General features: G+C 44.7%; 1 protein-coding gene across 1 annotated transcript in view; it reads left to right on the top strand.

The window, feature by feature from the left end:
- Positions 1-15,834, top strand: part of SF3B1 (splicing factor 3b subunit 1) — a 1,956,191-nt gene that overhangs the window by 421,406 nt on the left and 1,518,951 nt on the right. The window contains exon 4 of the mRNA XM_044060306.1: positions 7,395-7,592. Within this exon, the coding sequence (XP_043916241.1) occupies positions 7,395-7,592 (198 nt within the window). The remainder of the gene's footprint in view (positions 1-7,394; positions 7,593-15,834) is intronic.

Raw genomic sequence — 15,834 nt, forward strand, 5'->3', positions numbered from 1 at the left:
AGTACCCCGTTGGGGAAACATTTTCTTGCTCTAAACCGATGTCAGTAAAAGTCAGTAATTGTATTTCTTGTGGTAAACAAATGCCTCATAAAGATTTTCATTTGAACTGTATTCCTTGCCTAGGCCCTGACCACGACATACCTCGCTGTCTGTTTTGTGCCTTATTTAAACAACAAACTATTTGTCATCGGTATATTTACGCTTCTAAATATTTTGGTACTCAGTTCAATTATCCAGATATGACTTTGGTAAGCCACCCAACTACTGACACTCCAGAAAAATGCAAAGTTAAAGGCAGAGACAGGTCGCCTAGGTCCAAAGCTGCCGACGACGCCTCTCCTAAGCTAGTCTCCAGTTCATCGGTAGTCATTGAGGCACTTACGCAGCCCCTGATAACCGCCACTTCAGATTCGCAGACCTCTACTGAGACCCATTCGGAGTCCAGTATGCCGCGAGATGCTTCAACTGTGGAACCTGCGGATGTCTCTACCTTGGATGGGTCTGGAGCCACTGTGTAGGCACCGACTTCTGAGGGTGTATTCAGGCCTATTGACTTGCATATTAAACTGACGCCATCATCTTCAAGGCCTAAGACTTGATCCATGCCTAGAAAACCGACGCCCAGACTGCATGGTCAGGCCTCTATGCCTAAAAAACAAATAAGAATGGCTGAAGACCTTATTACTTTAATCAGGGGAAGCCAACCTTCCCCCTCTAAAAGACCTAAAGCTGAATTTGCTTATGATTCTTCTGATCAAGATTCTGAAATTTCTGCTTCCTCTGATAACCAGGATTTGCCGTGAGGATTCTGATGCAGAGGACACTATTCCCTCTGCTTCCCCTCCAGAGGATTTCTCTTTTGGCGAAACTTTGCATACTCTTAGGGAGCATTTTCGCTGGAAAGCCAGGATTACTCTGATTCTAAAAAGAGGCTTAGGGTTGTCTTACTCCTGCCCCAACACAGGCCTTTAGCTATTCCCACTGGACTGGACATAGTTAATGCCTTTTCGGAGTCTAGCTTGGCCCCTGACTCCTTACCTCCTGCTCACAGAAAACCAGATAGATATTACAGGCTTCCGAATTCTCACAAGTTCCTCTTTAAAAAACCTAATGCAGCTCCTGAGACCATTTCACAGGGACCCAAGGGCATTAAGGCTACTACTGCCAAAAATCCTACCCCGTCTGATAGAGATTCCAGGGCGCTGGATAGATGGGATAAGAAAGTATACACTTCTGCAACCTTGGCCATTAGGGCCTTAAACAGCTCGTTTCATATGTTAAAGTATCAACAACATATTATTGGAATGCTTAAACAGAAAATGGTGATGATTCCTGACTGCTGAAAATAAGGAATTACAGGATTTAATGCAGTCTGCTGAACAAGTTGGAAAACATACTTTGCAGTGTGGTTTTGATTCAATAGAGGCATCTTGCAGGGTGGCTGTTACAGAGTCTGTACTTAAAAAGCATGCTTGGCTTAAGGAGTACTCTTTTCCAGATCATGTTAAAGCAAAATTGCTGGATGCTCCATTAAACCAGGACCACATGTTTGGTAGCAAAGCAGAAGTAGTACTTAAAAAGATGAAGGGAAAAGCTAAATCTATGCAAACTGTTAAGAGTTCCTGCAAGTCCAGCCTCCAAGATTTAGTAGGCATAGGCCCTCTAAGAACTGGTCCTTTCCTGCCACTAACCAAGCCTTCTCAGTCCAAACCCAGAACCAGCAGAACACTCAGGCTTCAGTCCCATGGTGCGCACAGGACTAAGCAGTGGGGGGGGGGGTCCCACTTCCAAAGCAGGGAGTAGTAAGACTCCACCCTATGGTAAACTGTCTCAATGACTTGACTTGAACACTTCCAAGCCCTTCTCAGCTGACTGTTCCTTTAGGGGGAAAGATTGCTCTCTAGGCAAAAAACTGGGAACTCATTACCCAGGACAAATGGGTTTTAAATATAGTTTCTCCAGGATACAGATTCCACTTCCACACTTTACCAACCCCAAACGGTTGGCCAGATCTACCCATAAATCAGTGGGCAGAGGCTCAAAAGCAAGTTCACACTCTAAGTATAAGGGCTATTCAAACTGTCCCAGAAGAGGAAAGGGGCAAGGTTTCTACTCAAGACTTTTCCTGGTGCCCAGAAAAGACGACTCCTGGCATCCTATCCTGGATCTCTCTATCCTAAACACATTTTTGGTGATCCCAAAATTCAAGATGCTAATTCTTCACCAGTTGCTTCCTATGCTAGGCAAGGATGCCTGGTTGGCAACACTGGATTTAAAAGAAGCCTACCTGCATATCCCAGTCAGGGAGTCTTGCAGAAGATGCCTATGATTCAAAGCAGGGTTCATGCACTGTCAGTTCTCTGCACTGCCCTTTGGCTTATTTACTTCGCCCAGGGTATTCACAAAGTGCCTAGCTGAAGTCATTGCATTTTGCAGGCAAAGAAATATTCAAATATACCCATACCTGGATGATTGTCTAATTCAGGCAGAAAGCCAGGACATAGTATTGAAGCATCTGGCATTTGTACAAAAAGTGCTAACTTGTCTGGGGTACACCATAAACAAAAAGAAGTCACATCTGGTACCCTGCCAACAAATTGTATTCCTGGGAGCAAGCTTGAACACAACTTCCCAGATGGCTTTCTTTACGCCAGAGAAACAAGTTCATTTGACAGCTTACTTCAGACTAATGACCACAAAGACCTTGCTATCTGCAAGACAAATACTGCAAGCCTTGGGGTTTATGGCCTCCTGCATTCTCCTAATTCCATATGCAAGACTGCATATGAGGAAACTACAGTGGTATCTAAAAAGCCTATGTTGTCAAGATTCTCAGGATCTAGAAGCAATGATTCCTAACATACCTTGCCTACAGTTAGAGTTCCTTTGGTGGGCAAAGGCCTGCCACCAAAACAAGGGACTGCCATTCACTCTATGCCCTGCTGTCCAAACCCTAACAACAGATGCATCAGACTATGCATGGGGGGCTCACTTGGCAGGGCAGTACATTCAGGGCAAATGGAACCCGAGTCAGATGCACCTGCATATCAGTCAAGAAGAAATGTTAGCTGTACAGAATGCTCTGACCGCCTTTAAGGACCACATTCTTCCAGGACAATTAATGGTAAAGACGGACAACACCACTGTTATGTGGTACTTAAACAAGCAGGGGGGAACCCACTCATACCCTCTCTGCAGACTAGCCATGGCTCTGTGGAACACAGCCTTGAGCTACCAAGTGCACCTACAGGCTCAATTCCTGAAAGGAAAGCTAAATACACTGGCAGACTAACTAAGCAGAAATCTCATGGACACACACAAGTGGAAACTGGAACCTAAGACAATTCAACATGTTGATAAACAAATGGGGGAGCCCAGAGATAGACCTATTTGCCTCCCCACAGAACTGCCAATTGGACAAATTCTGTACAAGGACTCCCACAAACAAGCTTGGAAAGTGGATGCCCTGTCCTTCACCTAGAAAAATCTGTCAGTTTATGCCTTTCCTCCTCTGCCTCTCCTTTCCAAGGTATTGCTAAAGATCAAACAGGACAAACCAAGGACAATGCGGATTGCACCAGATTGGCCACGCTAACTCTGGTACCCCCTCTTGCGCAGTGTGTCACTGCTGACACCATGGCACCTGCCGTAGACCCCTACCCTGCTGTCCCAGCAGAAGGGGCCAGATTCTGCACCCTCAGCTTCAAACCTGAACCTGGCAGCCTGGCTAATTGCCTGAACACTTGGTTACCATCCCTCAGTAAACAAGTGTTGGCTGTCATTCTGGAGAAAAGGAGGCCTAGTACTAGAAAATCTTATGCTGAAAAATGGAAAAGATTCTGTTCTTGGAACCAAACTCAGGGGATGGGCACAGCAGCGCTCAATTTACTTCAGATTCTTCAATACTTAACTGAGATGCTTCACAAGGGCCTTTCCTTTTCTTCCATCAAAATTCATGACTCAAACATTTCAGCTAATTACAACACAGAACCCACCCCTCTTCTCTCATCCACTGCTCAAGCAGTTCCTCATAGGGGCCAAAAACTTAATACCACCCAGTAGAGCCCCTACTCCAGCCTGGGACCTTAACTCTGTATTGGAAAAACTTACTCTACTTCTTTTTGGGCCCGCTGCAAATGCAGAGTTGAAATTCCTTTCTTGGAAAACAGCCTTTTAGCCATCACTTCTGCAAGAAGGGTGCCTGAATTACAGGTCCTTATGGCAGTGGCGCCTTTCATCATCTTTCATGCGGACAGGGTGTCCCTCAGGACCAATCCCTCTTTCATGCCTAAGGTAGTATCCAGTGTGGCTCTTAATCAGTCCATTCATTTGCCAGCTTTCTTTTCTAATCCACAGAACAAAGGGGAACGGATACTGCACTCCTTAGATGTGCACAGACAACTTAGATTTTACTTGGACAGGACTAAACCTTTCAGGAAATCTGAACAGCTGCTGGTGGCATTTTCTGCAGGGGCAGAGGGGAAGGCTTTTTCAAATGGATAGGCCATTGCATTAATTTCTGATGTAAACACCGTGGAAAACCTATCCCACAGGGGTTAAGACCACATTCAACCAGGGCTGCATCTACCTCTGCAGCCTTTCTCAGAAGTATACCTACCAGAGACATCCTAGAAGCTGCTACCTGGAGTTCTGTTCATACTTTCACCAAACATTACCATTTGCCAATTTTCTCTAAATCCAGAGCTGGTTTTGCCACTGCAATCTTGCAGGGCCTTATAGCTGGTCCTAATGCTGTCTAAATTCCTCCTCCCATCCTTGGCTTTGGGAATCTACCCAAAAGTGATGACTGCAACAGTAAAACACGAAGAACCATAGTACAGTTTTGTACACTTAACATAAATGTAAATGTTTGAGTGTATTCACTGTTGCAGTCCTGGTTACCCTCCCTCCTGCCCCCTGACTTCTTTTGGCTGTACATCTATTCCTTTTTACTATGCTTAAAAGTATTTTGGTGTATTTGCTTTTTTGTTGGAGGTATAACCTTGTGTATATATTTAATTGCTTCCCATTAGGGGGCACCTGACATCTGGGGCAAGAAAAACTGATGTAATGTCGTCGGCTGCATGCTTTATACCCCTGACTACCTGACGTCATGGAAGATGAGACAGCAACCGACGCAGGGCCCAAGACTTTGATAATCAGGCCGACTGAGGGCTACTTCAAGCAAATAACCCAAAAGTGATGACTGCAACAGTGAATACACTCGTACATCTACATTTGTGGTAAGTGTACACAACTGTACTTTTTTCTCCTTTCACCCCAGAGCTCTGGGAGCAGCGATGACAAAACAGCTTATTTCTGCCTGGATTTCCAGGGTCATCTCCTTTTGTTATACCTGCCGTGGCAAACCTTTAACCTCAAAAATTAAAGCTCATTCCATTAGAGCCATGGCCTCATCTGGAGCCTTCTTCAAAGGGCTAGACACATTCATTCTTGAGGCAATTACCTGGATATCTGTCCATACCTTCACCAAACACTACAAACTACACCATATTTCCAGGTCCAGAGCAGGGTTTGCTAGAGCAGTCCTGCAAGGGTCCTGGAAAACAGTTCCATATCATACTCCTCTTCCCTTTGAGCTTTGGCACTCACCCAAAGGTTGTGAATACTGAAACACGGGAATAGAAGGACAAAGAATAGTTGTGTAAAATCTTAACTATGTTACAGCATTCTATCCCTACCTCCCTAAACACTAAACTCAGTTAACAGGAACTCAAGCAACTGGCAAAAAAAAAATTGAAGAAATATAGTACAATTTTCATGTGCTGCCTTTTTTCTCCCAGCAGAAACATACCTTACATTTTTTAGTTTTAAAATGGAAGATAGGAATAAATTCCTTCTCTCCCCAACCTGAGAACAAGTAAAACCAAACAAATATTACTGGATACAGTATTTATTCAGGCCTGCTTTTAATAGTAACTCTCTTAAGCAACCAAAAACTAAAGGCCTGCTTTTAATCATAACTCTTAAGCAACCAGAAACTACAACTACAGTTACCTGGCATCTACCAATCCCCATGGGTGCCGGTTAACTGACAGTGTTATTGATATATATATATATATATAAATATATATATATATATATATATATATATATACATATATATATATATATATATATATATATATATATACATATATGTGTGTGTGTGTGTGTGTATGAATGCCTTGCTGGGTGACACAGGACTTGTACAGCTATCCTGGGACTGGGGGAGTTAAGTTTTGAGGATAGGTATATGCAGACATCACTTTTATGTCCCACACACCCTATGGCCAACTTCTGACATCCCATGTACCTTGCATTGATACTGGCCAGAAGTTTAGGTAGCTAAGCCGAGGATAACTCAAAGGTCATGAATACTGTAATATGGAAGAGAAGTACATCTATGGTTATGGTAAGATTTTACACTATTTATGAAAACCTTAATGCAGCTGTTTTACAAAGTGTAGGTAGATGTACTGATTGTGGCAGAGACAAATGCACTGAGAAGCAGGCAGAAGTTAAATGAATATTTTGATCAATTTACTGGTTAGAAAAACCTAGGAGAGCGGTAGTACATTTCAGATGTGCGAAACAGGGTTGTTTGTCTATTGGAAATCTTAAGGGCAAGCAGTATACTTCAGTTTAGTCACTTATGTTCATATGAACTCATTGTCTCTTACTGCAGCTTATTAAGGAATTAATTTATTCACAGTATGCTCTCCTTGCCCTTTTCATCAAATTTTAAATAATTTGGGGTGGTTTTCATACTTTTTTTTTCAGGTTGCCATATAGTGAACCTTTGCTGTTATGTCTTTTAAGCTGTAACAGTGAAGGAGGCAGTGCTGTAAATTGTAGATAAGTTGTAGCCCTTTTAACCTTTCCTTTCAGCATTTTCAGAATAATCTTTTCATTGCCCATACTGATGACCATGTAACAAAAGAATAGATCAAGCTGGAATCCATATTTAGTAGGGTCACACCCTTACCTGCTTTCTTCAGAACTGTTTCAGTAGTCTGAACAACTTGTTAGAACTTTGAAAGTGGTACTTGAATTGAAGTATTCATTCCTGTTTTTACTGAACAGTCGGGTAAGCTGTTTGTGTAGGTAAACTTTTCTGGACTCTTACCTGTAGCCTGTAGATTGGTTTTAAGCATAGGAAACAAAATTCTGAATTTTTTGGTTGTGTTATGGAAATTTAAGGTATGCATTGGTTCTGGAAAATATTGCCATACATGAAAATATTAAATATTACTGTGATGTAAAACTTTGGTTAACAAAATAGTTCTTATACTTTCTACACAGTAGAGAGTATAGCATACTTTGCAGAGTTTGATTTGCATATTTAGAAGCAGTTGATCTTTTATCATTTTTTTTTAAATCTGTTTCATTAGGTTCTTCCGCCTCCAGCTGGTTATGTCCCAATTCGCACACCGGCCCGTAAATTGACAGCAACTCCAACACCCTTGGGAGGCATGACCGGGTTTACCATGCAGACTGAGGACAGAACCTTAAAGAGCGTCAATGACCAACCTTCAGGCAATTTACCGTTTCTTAAACCTGATGACATTCAGTATTTTGATAAATTGCTGGTAAGTAAGGAGAAACTATAGTATTCCACAAGTAGCATCACTGGGGGGGGGGGGGGTGCACAGTTGGCACTTTTAAGGATACATAAGGAGTGTGAGTTTTGGTAACTAATTTTTATTGTTTTAAAACCTCAAAACAAGGTTGGGCACTTTCTACTTATTCAGTTTTTCAGTCTTCATTGATAAAGCATTTAGGGTCTGCCTCTGTCAATTAGCCATACAGGGGGCAGGCCTAGGGTAAAATGTCAGTTTCCCATTCATAGATTCAAGTTGCACTTGAGTCTGGACAGGGATGAACCTTTTGTGTGGACTCTATGAGAGGTGTGCCTGTCCTTCCAAACCATTCTGTTGATGTTGGCAGAAGATATTTCGATCCCTAGACAGAGTATTTCTGATGCCATTTGACTGTGTCATGTTACTTGATATATAATAAATCCGTCAGTATTGACATGGAAGATGCCTTGTATGCCAAACTTAGGTCGCCACTTAGTCTGTAGGATACCAGATATTGTGACAAGGCTTTGAGTTGACTATGTAAGACGTGTTGTTCAGGCCCTGTATCCTTTTAGTAAGTTATCTCTGTGGGCAGTTCATTTGTTACATGTGTCTGGACAGATACATGCTAAAGGGAACAATATATTCAATGACTGGCTTAATGAGGGCCGAGTAAAGGGGATCAGTGACATCCCTAGATCTAGACACAGTTCCTTTAAGTTGTGCAGTATCAAATGACTTTCTTACAGCAATGGGCACGTGTTAGTCAAAAGTTAGCTTCTATCCACATAAGTTCACAAATCCTGATCAGTTGGGTCAGCTTTTAGGGGTTTATTGTTAATGTGGTAGTTCCCTGGGATAGTTGACTTCCCAAAGGATGCAATAAGTCACTTTTTTGGTATTTAATTTTAGTCCATGATTTTGGCACCAGTTAATTGGGGCAAACCTTCCTGCAGGATGGCTGTAATTTGGGGATTCAGTGGCCTAGTCAGCCCTCTGGTATTCACTTTTACTTCAAGTAGATGACAGGAAAGGTCCCAGCACTGAATCTGGGCGACTCCAGTGGTGACTGGTCTGTTTGTGGAGGTAACTTTCCCTATTTTAATATTCTGCATCTTACCTATGAGCCAGTTGGCAATCCAGCGGGTTGACAAAGGTTTAGTCCCAGTTTATTTAGCTTTTCTACTATGACCGGGTGGTGAATTTTTAAAAGCTTTGGCCAGGTCAGAACATGCAGTGCTTAATATTTTGCCTTCATCCATTGCTTTGGTGACCAAATCCATAAGCTTGAGTAAGCATGACCTGCCCTTGACAAATCCAAACAGAGATGGGTCTATTGTTTGGAGGCCTTCTGTGGTCCTGATTGATTAGTTGTATGAAAAGTCTTTGTGTGGCTTTGTATATCAGACTGGTCAGACGTATGGGTCTCTAGAAAGGGCCTCCCTAATGCAGGGGAATGATAGCAGATGTCCTTCAAGAATGCAACTGCAGTCATAACATATGGGTTGTCCTGCCTCAGGCAGCCCTCGGTCGGCCGAATTCCAAAGTCTGGGTCCGGCGTCGGCTGGTGTCACCTCCTCTCCGACGTCACAGCGGCTGGAGTATAAAGGCATCGGCCGACGCCATCTTCTTCAGTCTTTCTTGCCGCGCGGTGCCCGAAGCAGAAGCAGTTCGCAAGTGCCAGTCGGTCAGCTCCTGTGTTTTCAGTACCGAAGTCATCTAAAAGCTAAGTACCCCGTTGGGGAACATTTATTCTTGCCTCAGCCGATGTCAGAACAAATTGAGAAAGTTAATAATTGTTTGTCTTGTGGTAAACAAATACCTCATAAGGACTTCCATTCTCTCTGCTTTCTCTGCCTGGGCCCAGACCACGACGTCTCGGCCTGTGCTGCCTGTGCCTGCTTTAATAAGCGCACTCTCAGGCGCCGGGCAGAATTCGCCGAGGACTTCGGTGAATCTTTTGCGTATATCATGCCGTCGGAACATCCGAAACCCAATCTGCTAAAAAACGCAAAGACCGGGACCGACATCCTCGGCCCGCGTCCACTACCGATGTTTCTCCTAAACCCTCTACTAGCGCTCCGGCTCCTTCGGAAGTGGTAAATCTACCGCTCCAGGCCGACGACACAGCGCTAACACGATCTTCGGTCTCGGAGACCTCTCCGGTGCCGGTTGTTGATTTTCCTCCGGAAACCGAAGTTCTGGATCTACCCGACACCATTCCTGTGGACAAGGTAACGCCTGCACGTGGGGCTGCTAGGCCTCATGTTTCCATGTTCATCAAGGCCTTTGCACGTGCTAAGGCCGCCAGTCAGGCCAAGGCCCATCCTAAACCTGCCCAGGCCCCTTCCTCTGATAAGCAGATCATGTCTCTGGCTGCAGATCTTATTTCCCTTATCAGGGGGTCTCAGCCTCATCCGGACAGGGGTTCTCAGCCACCTGCAGAGAAAAGGCCTAGAACTGAGTAGGCGGACGACCTCTCCTCGGATGAAGCCTCTGGGGATTCTGAGCACTCTGACACTCAAGAAGAACCCTTCCAGGCCTACGAGGACTCTGATGCTGAGGAATCTATTCCCTCTGCCTCCCCTCCAGAGGATTTCTCATTTGGGGAAGTTCTGCATTCCATGAGGGAACATTTTCAATGGCAGGGTCAGGAATTCTCTGACTCCAGGAAAAGGCTTAGACTTTCCTCAAGCTCCCCCAGCAAAGACCTCTGGCTATCCCTCCAGTTATGGATGTTTTGGATGATGTTTTCTCTGACTCCAGTGCCAACCCTGACTCTCTTCCTCCTGCTCCTGTCAAGCCGGACAGATATTATAGGGTCCCTGACACTCACAAGCACCTTTTTAAGGCCCACTCTGTGGATCTAGAAACTATTTCACAGGGCCCCAAGGGAGTGGCTTCCTCCTCTGCCAAAAACCCACTGCCAGCTGACAGAGAAGCAAGGTCCCTGGAGAGATCGGGTAAAAAAGTATACACCTCTACTACCCTAGCCATGAGGTCTCTTAACTGCCTTTTTCACATGTTTCAGTACCAAGATTTTCTCCTGGATGATTCACAGAAAAAGGTAGCCTCTTCTGTGCCTATTGATAAAAAGGCACTGCAGGATCATATACATAACACTCAGCAGGTTAATAACCATTTTCTGCAGTGTGGTTATGATGCACTGGAAGCTTCATGTAGGGCAGCTATGACTGGGGCTGTATCGTAGACATGCTTGGTTGAAGGATCAATCTTTGCCTGACCATGTTAAAGTAAAGTTACTGGATGCACCTTTGGAGAAAGAAAAGCTTTTTGGTGCTACTGCACAAGATGTATTGAAATCCATAGAGGAAAAAGCAAAGTCAGTACAGACAGTAAAGGATTTCCTTCAGGTTCAGCCACACAGATTCAGTAGAAACTGGCCCTCAAAGAATTGGTCCTTCCCCGGCTCTGACAAGTTTCAAAGGGGAAAAAGCAGACGAACCAGGGGTAGACGACAACATCGAGGATCTTACAGGGGCCGCCAATGGCAACCTCCAAATCAAAGAAGTGGCTCAGACAGTTCAGCTGCACCACAGGGACAATCGCAATGACTTCACTTTCGTACTGCCTACAAAGGTTCAAAGAGAAACACCTTTGGGCAGAAAATTAGCCTTATTCTCACAAACTGGCATATCTTAACCAAACACAATTGGATTCTGGATTTGATAGACAAAGGCTACAGATTCCACTTCCACACATTACCAATAAGACAAGGCATGCCAAACCTGCCACATCATCAAAGGGCAGAGGCACTCTCACAAGTTTCCAAGCTATTAAGTATAAAGGCAATAGAAAGGGTTCCTCCTCAGGAGCAAGGCCAGGGATTTTATTCAAGACTGTTCCTTGTTCCAAGAAAAGAAAACAAATGGAGACCCATACTGGACTTGTCAAATCTAAACACTTTCCTCATTGTGCCAAAGTTCAAAATGCTGACGTTGCAGCAGCTTCTTCCCATGCTGGGCAAGGGGTCTTGGCTGGTCACTCTGGACCTCAAGGAGGCATACCTGCATGTCCCAATCAGACAAAGCTGCAGAAGTTACCTCAGATTTCTTGCAGGAACAGAGCATTATCAATTCTCAGCATTGCCGTTTGGCTTGTCTACTGCGCCCAGAGTGTTCACGAAATGCCTGGCATCAGTAGTGGCACACTGCAGACAGCAGGGGATTCAAATATATCCCTACTTGGACGACTGCCTCATACAAGCAGATAACAAACAAACCTTAAAAGGGAATTTGGACTATGTCATGCATCTACTGCAGGCCTTGGGATACACAGTCAACATTCAAAAGTCAAAATTACTACCATCCCAACAGATTACATTCCTAGGAGCCAAACTGGACACGGAAACACAAATGGCCTACCTCACAGAGGAAAAACAGCAGCATTTACCAGAGTACTTCAAAGGCCTAGCAAAGCTTTCCCAGCTGACTGCAAGGAAAATCCTGCAGGCCCTGGGTTTCATGGCATCTTGTATTCTTCTGATACCTTTGGCAAGACTTCATATGAGAAAGCTGCAATGGTATTTAAAAAACTTATGGTCTCAACACCAACACAGCAACAGCCTAGAGGACATAATCCCACTTATTCCATGCCTGCAGAAGGAATTTCTATGGTGGGCTCAAGCCAGTCAACTAAACAAAGGCATGTCTTTCAACAGACCTCAAGCAGGCCAAATGATCACAACAGAAGCCTCAGACCATGGATGGGGGGGGGCGCACATGGAGGGCAGATGTATTCAAGGTCTATGGTCGCCAAAGGATAGACATCTGCACATAAACCAAAAGGAGATGTTGGCAGTAATACATGCCATCGAGACTTTCGAAAAATCACTACAAGAAGGACATTTGCTAATAAGGACAGACAACACCACTGTCATGTGGTACATAAACAAGCAGGGAGGCACTCACTCTTATCCCCTCTGCAGACTAACTGCTTCCCTGGGACAAATCCCTGAGCCTGAAGATACACTTACAATCCCAGTTTGTACCAGGCAAGGACAATGTACTGGCGGACAATCTGAGCAGAAATTTCATGGATCCACACGAATGGATGTTGCACCCTCACATTTTCTCTCAACTGACAAGGACATGGGGAACACCGGACGTAGATCTTTTTGCTTCCCACCTAAATCATCACCTGGAAAAGTTCTGCACAAGGACTCGCCACCCTCTAGCTTGGAAAACGGATGCTCTCTCCTTCAGCTGGAATTCTCTAAAAATTTATGCATTCCCTCCTCTGCCTCTGCTGACCAAGGTGATACTGAAAATAAAGGCAGAACAACCAACAGGCATCTTGATAAGCGCAAGACTGGCCAAGGCAACACTGGTACCCACTGCTATTGACCATAACTCGGACCAAACCATGGCCTCTGACCCTATGGCGCCTGCTCCTAACGCAACACAATTACAGGACTGTACATCAAGACCTGAAAACATTGCATCTGACAGCCTGGAGACTTCCATGACTTCAACACCTAACTCTCTTTCCAATTCTGTTCAAGAGATCTTGCTGGAAGCACGCAGACCTTCCACCAGAAAAACCTATTCAGCCAAGTGGAAAAGATTCAGCATCTGGAATGCCAAATAGGGTCAGGACACAGAACTACTGAGTATTCCTCAGATATTGGAATACTTGGCAGAACTGTTTCATACTGGACTCTCATACTCCTCAATAAAGATTCATGCCTCAGCAATTTCAGCAAAATACAACTGTGACCCTCCAGTGTTTTCGCATCCTCTGCTCAGACAGTTTTTAAGAGGGATAAAGAATATCAAACCTCCCAGAAAACAGCCAGTACCTGCATGGGACCTCAACTACGTGTTGGAAAAACTAACTCTTCCTCCCTTTGAGCCAGCAGCATCCTCAGAAATGCAATTTCTTTCATGGAAGACGGCCTTCTTATTGGCAGTCACTTCTGCAAGAAGAGTTTCGGAGATACAGGCACTCATGGCAGTGCCCCCCTTCCTCATTTTTCATCAAGACAGAGTCTCCCTAAGAACCATTCCTACATTCATGCCAAAAGTCATTTCCAGGGTGTCTCTAAATCAAGCTATTCATCTGCCTACATTCTTCCCCAATCCTCAAAATAGGGGGGAAAAACTACTGCATACTTTGGACATACACAGACAACTGCGCTACTACTTGGACAGAACTAAGGCCACCAGAAAGTCTGACCAGCTGTTTGTAGCTTATGCTGCTGGAGTACAAGGAAAGGCAATCTCCAAACAATTTCAAAATGGATTGGACATTGCATCAGATTTTGCTATTCTTTTCATGGAAAAGGTGTGCCAGCCAATATTAGGCCACACTCCACCAGAGCTATAGCCACTTCCACAGCTTTCCTAAGAGGAGTGGCAACAAAGGACATTTTAGAGGCTGCTTCATGGAGCTCCGTGCATACATTTACCAAGCACTACCACCTGCCATTATACTCCAGATCCCGAGCAGGCTTTGCTTCGGCAGTCCTGCAGGGGATTATAGCTACACCATCCTTACCTTAGTTCCATCCACCCCCAGCTTGGCTATGGTATTCAACCCATATGTTATGACTGCAGTTGCATTCTTGAAGGACGTAGTGCAGTTTTGTACCTACCATAAATGTAGATGTCCGATAGATATGCAACTGCAGACGGATTTTCCCACCCTCCTACCCCTCTGTATCCTTCTTTTTGGGTCCCTACCCCTCTTCCCTTCAGCTGGGGTTATCTCATATGGTGTATCTGTTTATTACTGTTGTGCATGCTTGGGATTATTTTTTATCCATTTACAAAATTTAGCCTTCCCAAGTGGGCACCTGACATCTGGGGCAAGAAACGCTGAAGAAGATGGCGTCGGCCGATGCCTTTATACTCCAGCCGCTGTGACGTCTGAGAGGAGGCGACACCAGCCGACGCCGGACCCAGACTTTGGAATTCGGCCGACCGAGGGCTGCCTGAGGCAGGACAACCCATATGTTATGACTACAGTTGCATATCTATCAGACATCTACATTGATGGTAGGTACAAAACTGTACTTTTCTTCCCATCACTTTCTAATTACAACACACATTCCGGGGAAGTCCCAACATGATAGCGGACAAGCTGAGCAGAGCAATCCTAATGCCTCACGTGTGATGTCTCAATCACAATGTAGCGGAAATTATTTTTTTAACAAGGGGACAGCCTTGTTGTGATCTCTCTGCGAACGCCAAGTGCAGCAACTACTTTACCCTAATCCCCCCCCCCCCCGTGGGGGAGACATGGAGAGAGACTTGCTCACGATTGGCCCTCTGGACTTCTGTATGCTTTTCCTGTCATACCCAGAGTAATTCAGAAAGCACAATACTCGGGAAGCAGGATAATTCTCATTGCCCTTACTGGCCTCACCAAGTTTGGATGTTCATCGTGTTACACTGCTGCAGTCATTACACTTGGGTTATCCTGCCGTCAGGCGGTCCCGCAGTTGGCCAGAGTTCCAAAGTCTTAGTCTGGCGTCAGTTGCTGTCGCTTCTTCCCTGACATCAGTGCACCAGGGGTATATAAGATGCATCAGACACCATTTTCTTCAGTCTTTCTTGCCGTGTGGTGCCCGAAGCAAAAGCAGTTCGCAAGTGCCGGTCGGCCGACTCTTGAGATTTTCGAAGTCGAATTTCAGATCCGAAGTCTTCAATAAAGCTAAGTACCCCATTGGGGAAACTTTTTTCTTGCCTCAGACTGATGTCAAAAAAAGTTAATTGTATTTCTTGTGGGAAGCAAATACCTCATAAGGACTTCCACTCTTACTGTATTCCATGCCTAGGCCCTGATCACGACGTCACTAGTTGTCGGTTTTGTGCCAGATTTAAAAAATGCACTATAAAATGGCGTTTTGATTTTGCTTTGCTTTACTTTGGCAGAAGGTTCAATTATACAATGCCGTCAGAACAACCGATGACTGCAATTCATAAAAAATGCAAGGACAAGGATAAAGACATGCATCCCAGGTCCAAAACTGCCGCCGCCGACGAAGCCTCTTCTAGGCCAGTTGCCGGTTTGCCAGTTCTCAGTGAGGTGCTTTTGCAGCCCCTGACACCCGCTACCTCAGAGCCACAGGCCGCCTCCGACTCCCAAGTGGAGACAACTAGGCCTCTGGAAACTCAAGGTATTGGGCCTACGGAAACTAATCCCTCAGATGGGTCCGGAGCCACTGAGCAGGCATCTGCTTCTGAGGGTGTTTTCAATCTTTCCCAACTTACCATTAAAGCAACAG

Source organism: Protopterus annectens, chromosome 2.part0 (genome assembly GCF_019279795.1).
Source record: "Protopterus annectens isolate FY-2018-M chromosome 2.part0, PAN1.0, whole genome shotgun sequence".
NCBI classification, from domain to species: Eukaryota; Metazoa; Chordata; order Ceratodontiformes; family Protopteridae; genus Protopterus; species Protopterus annectens.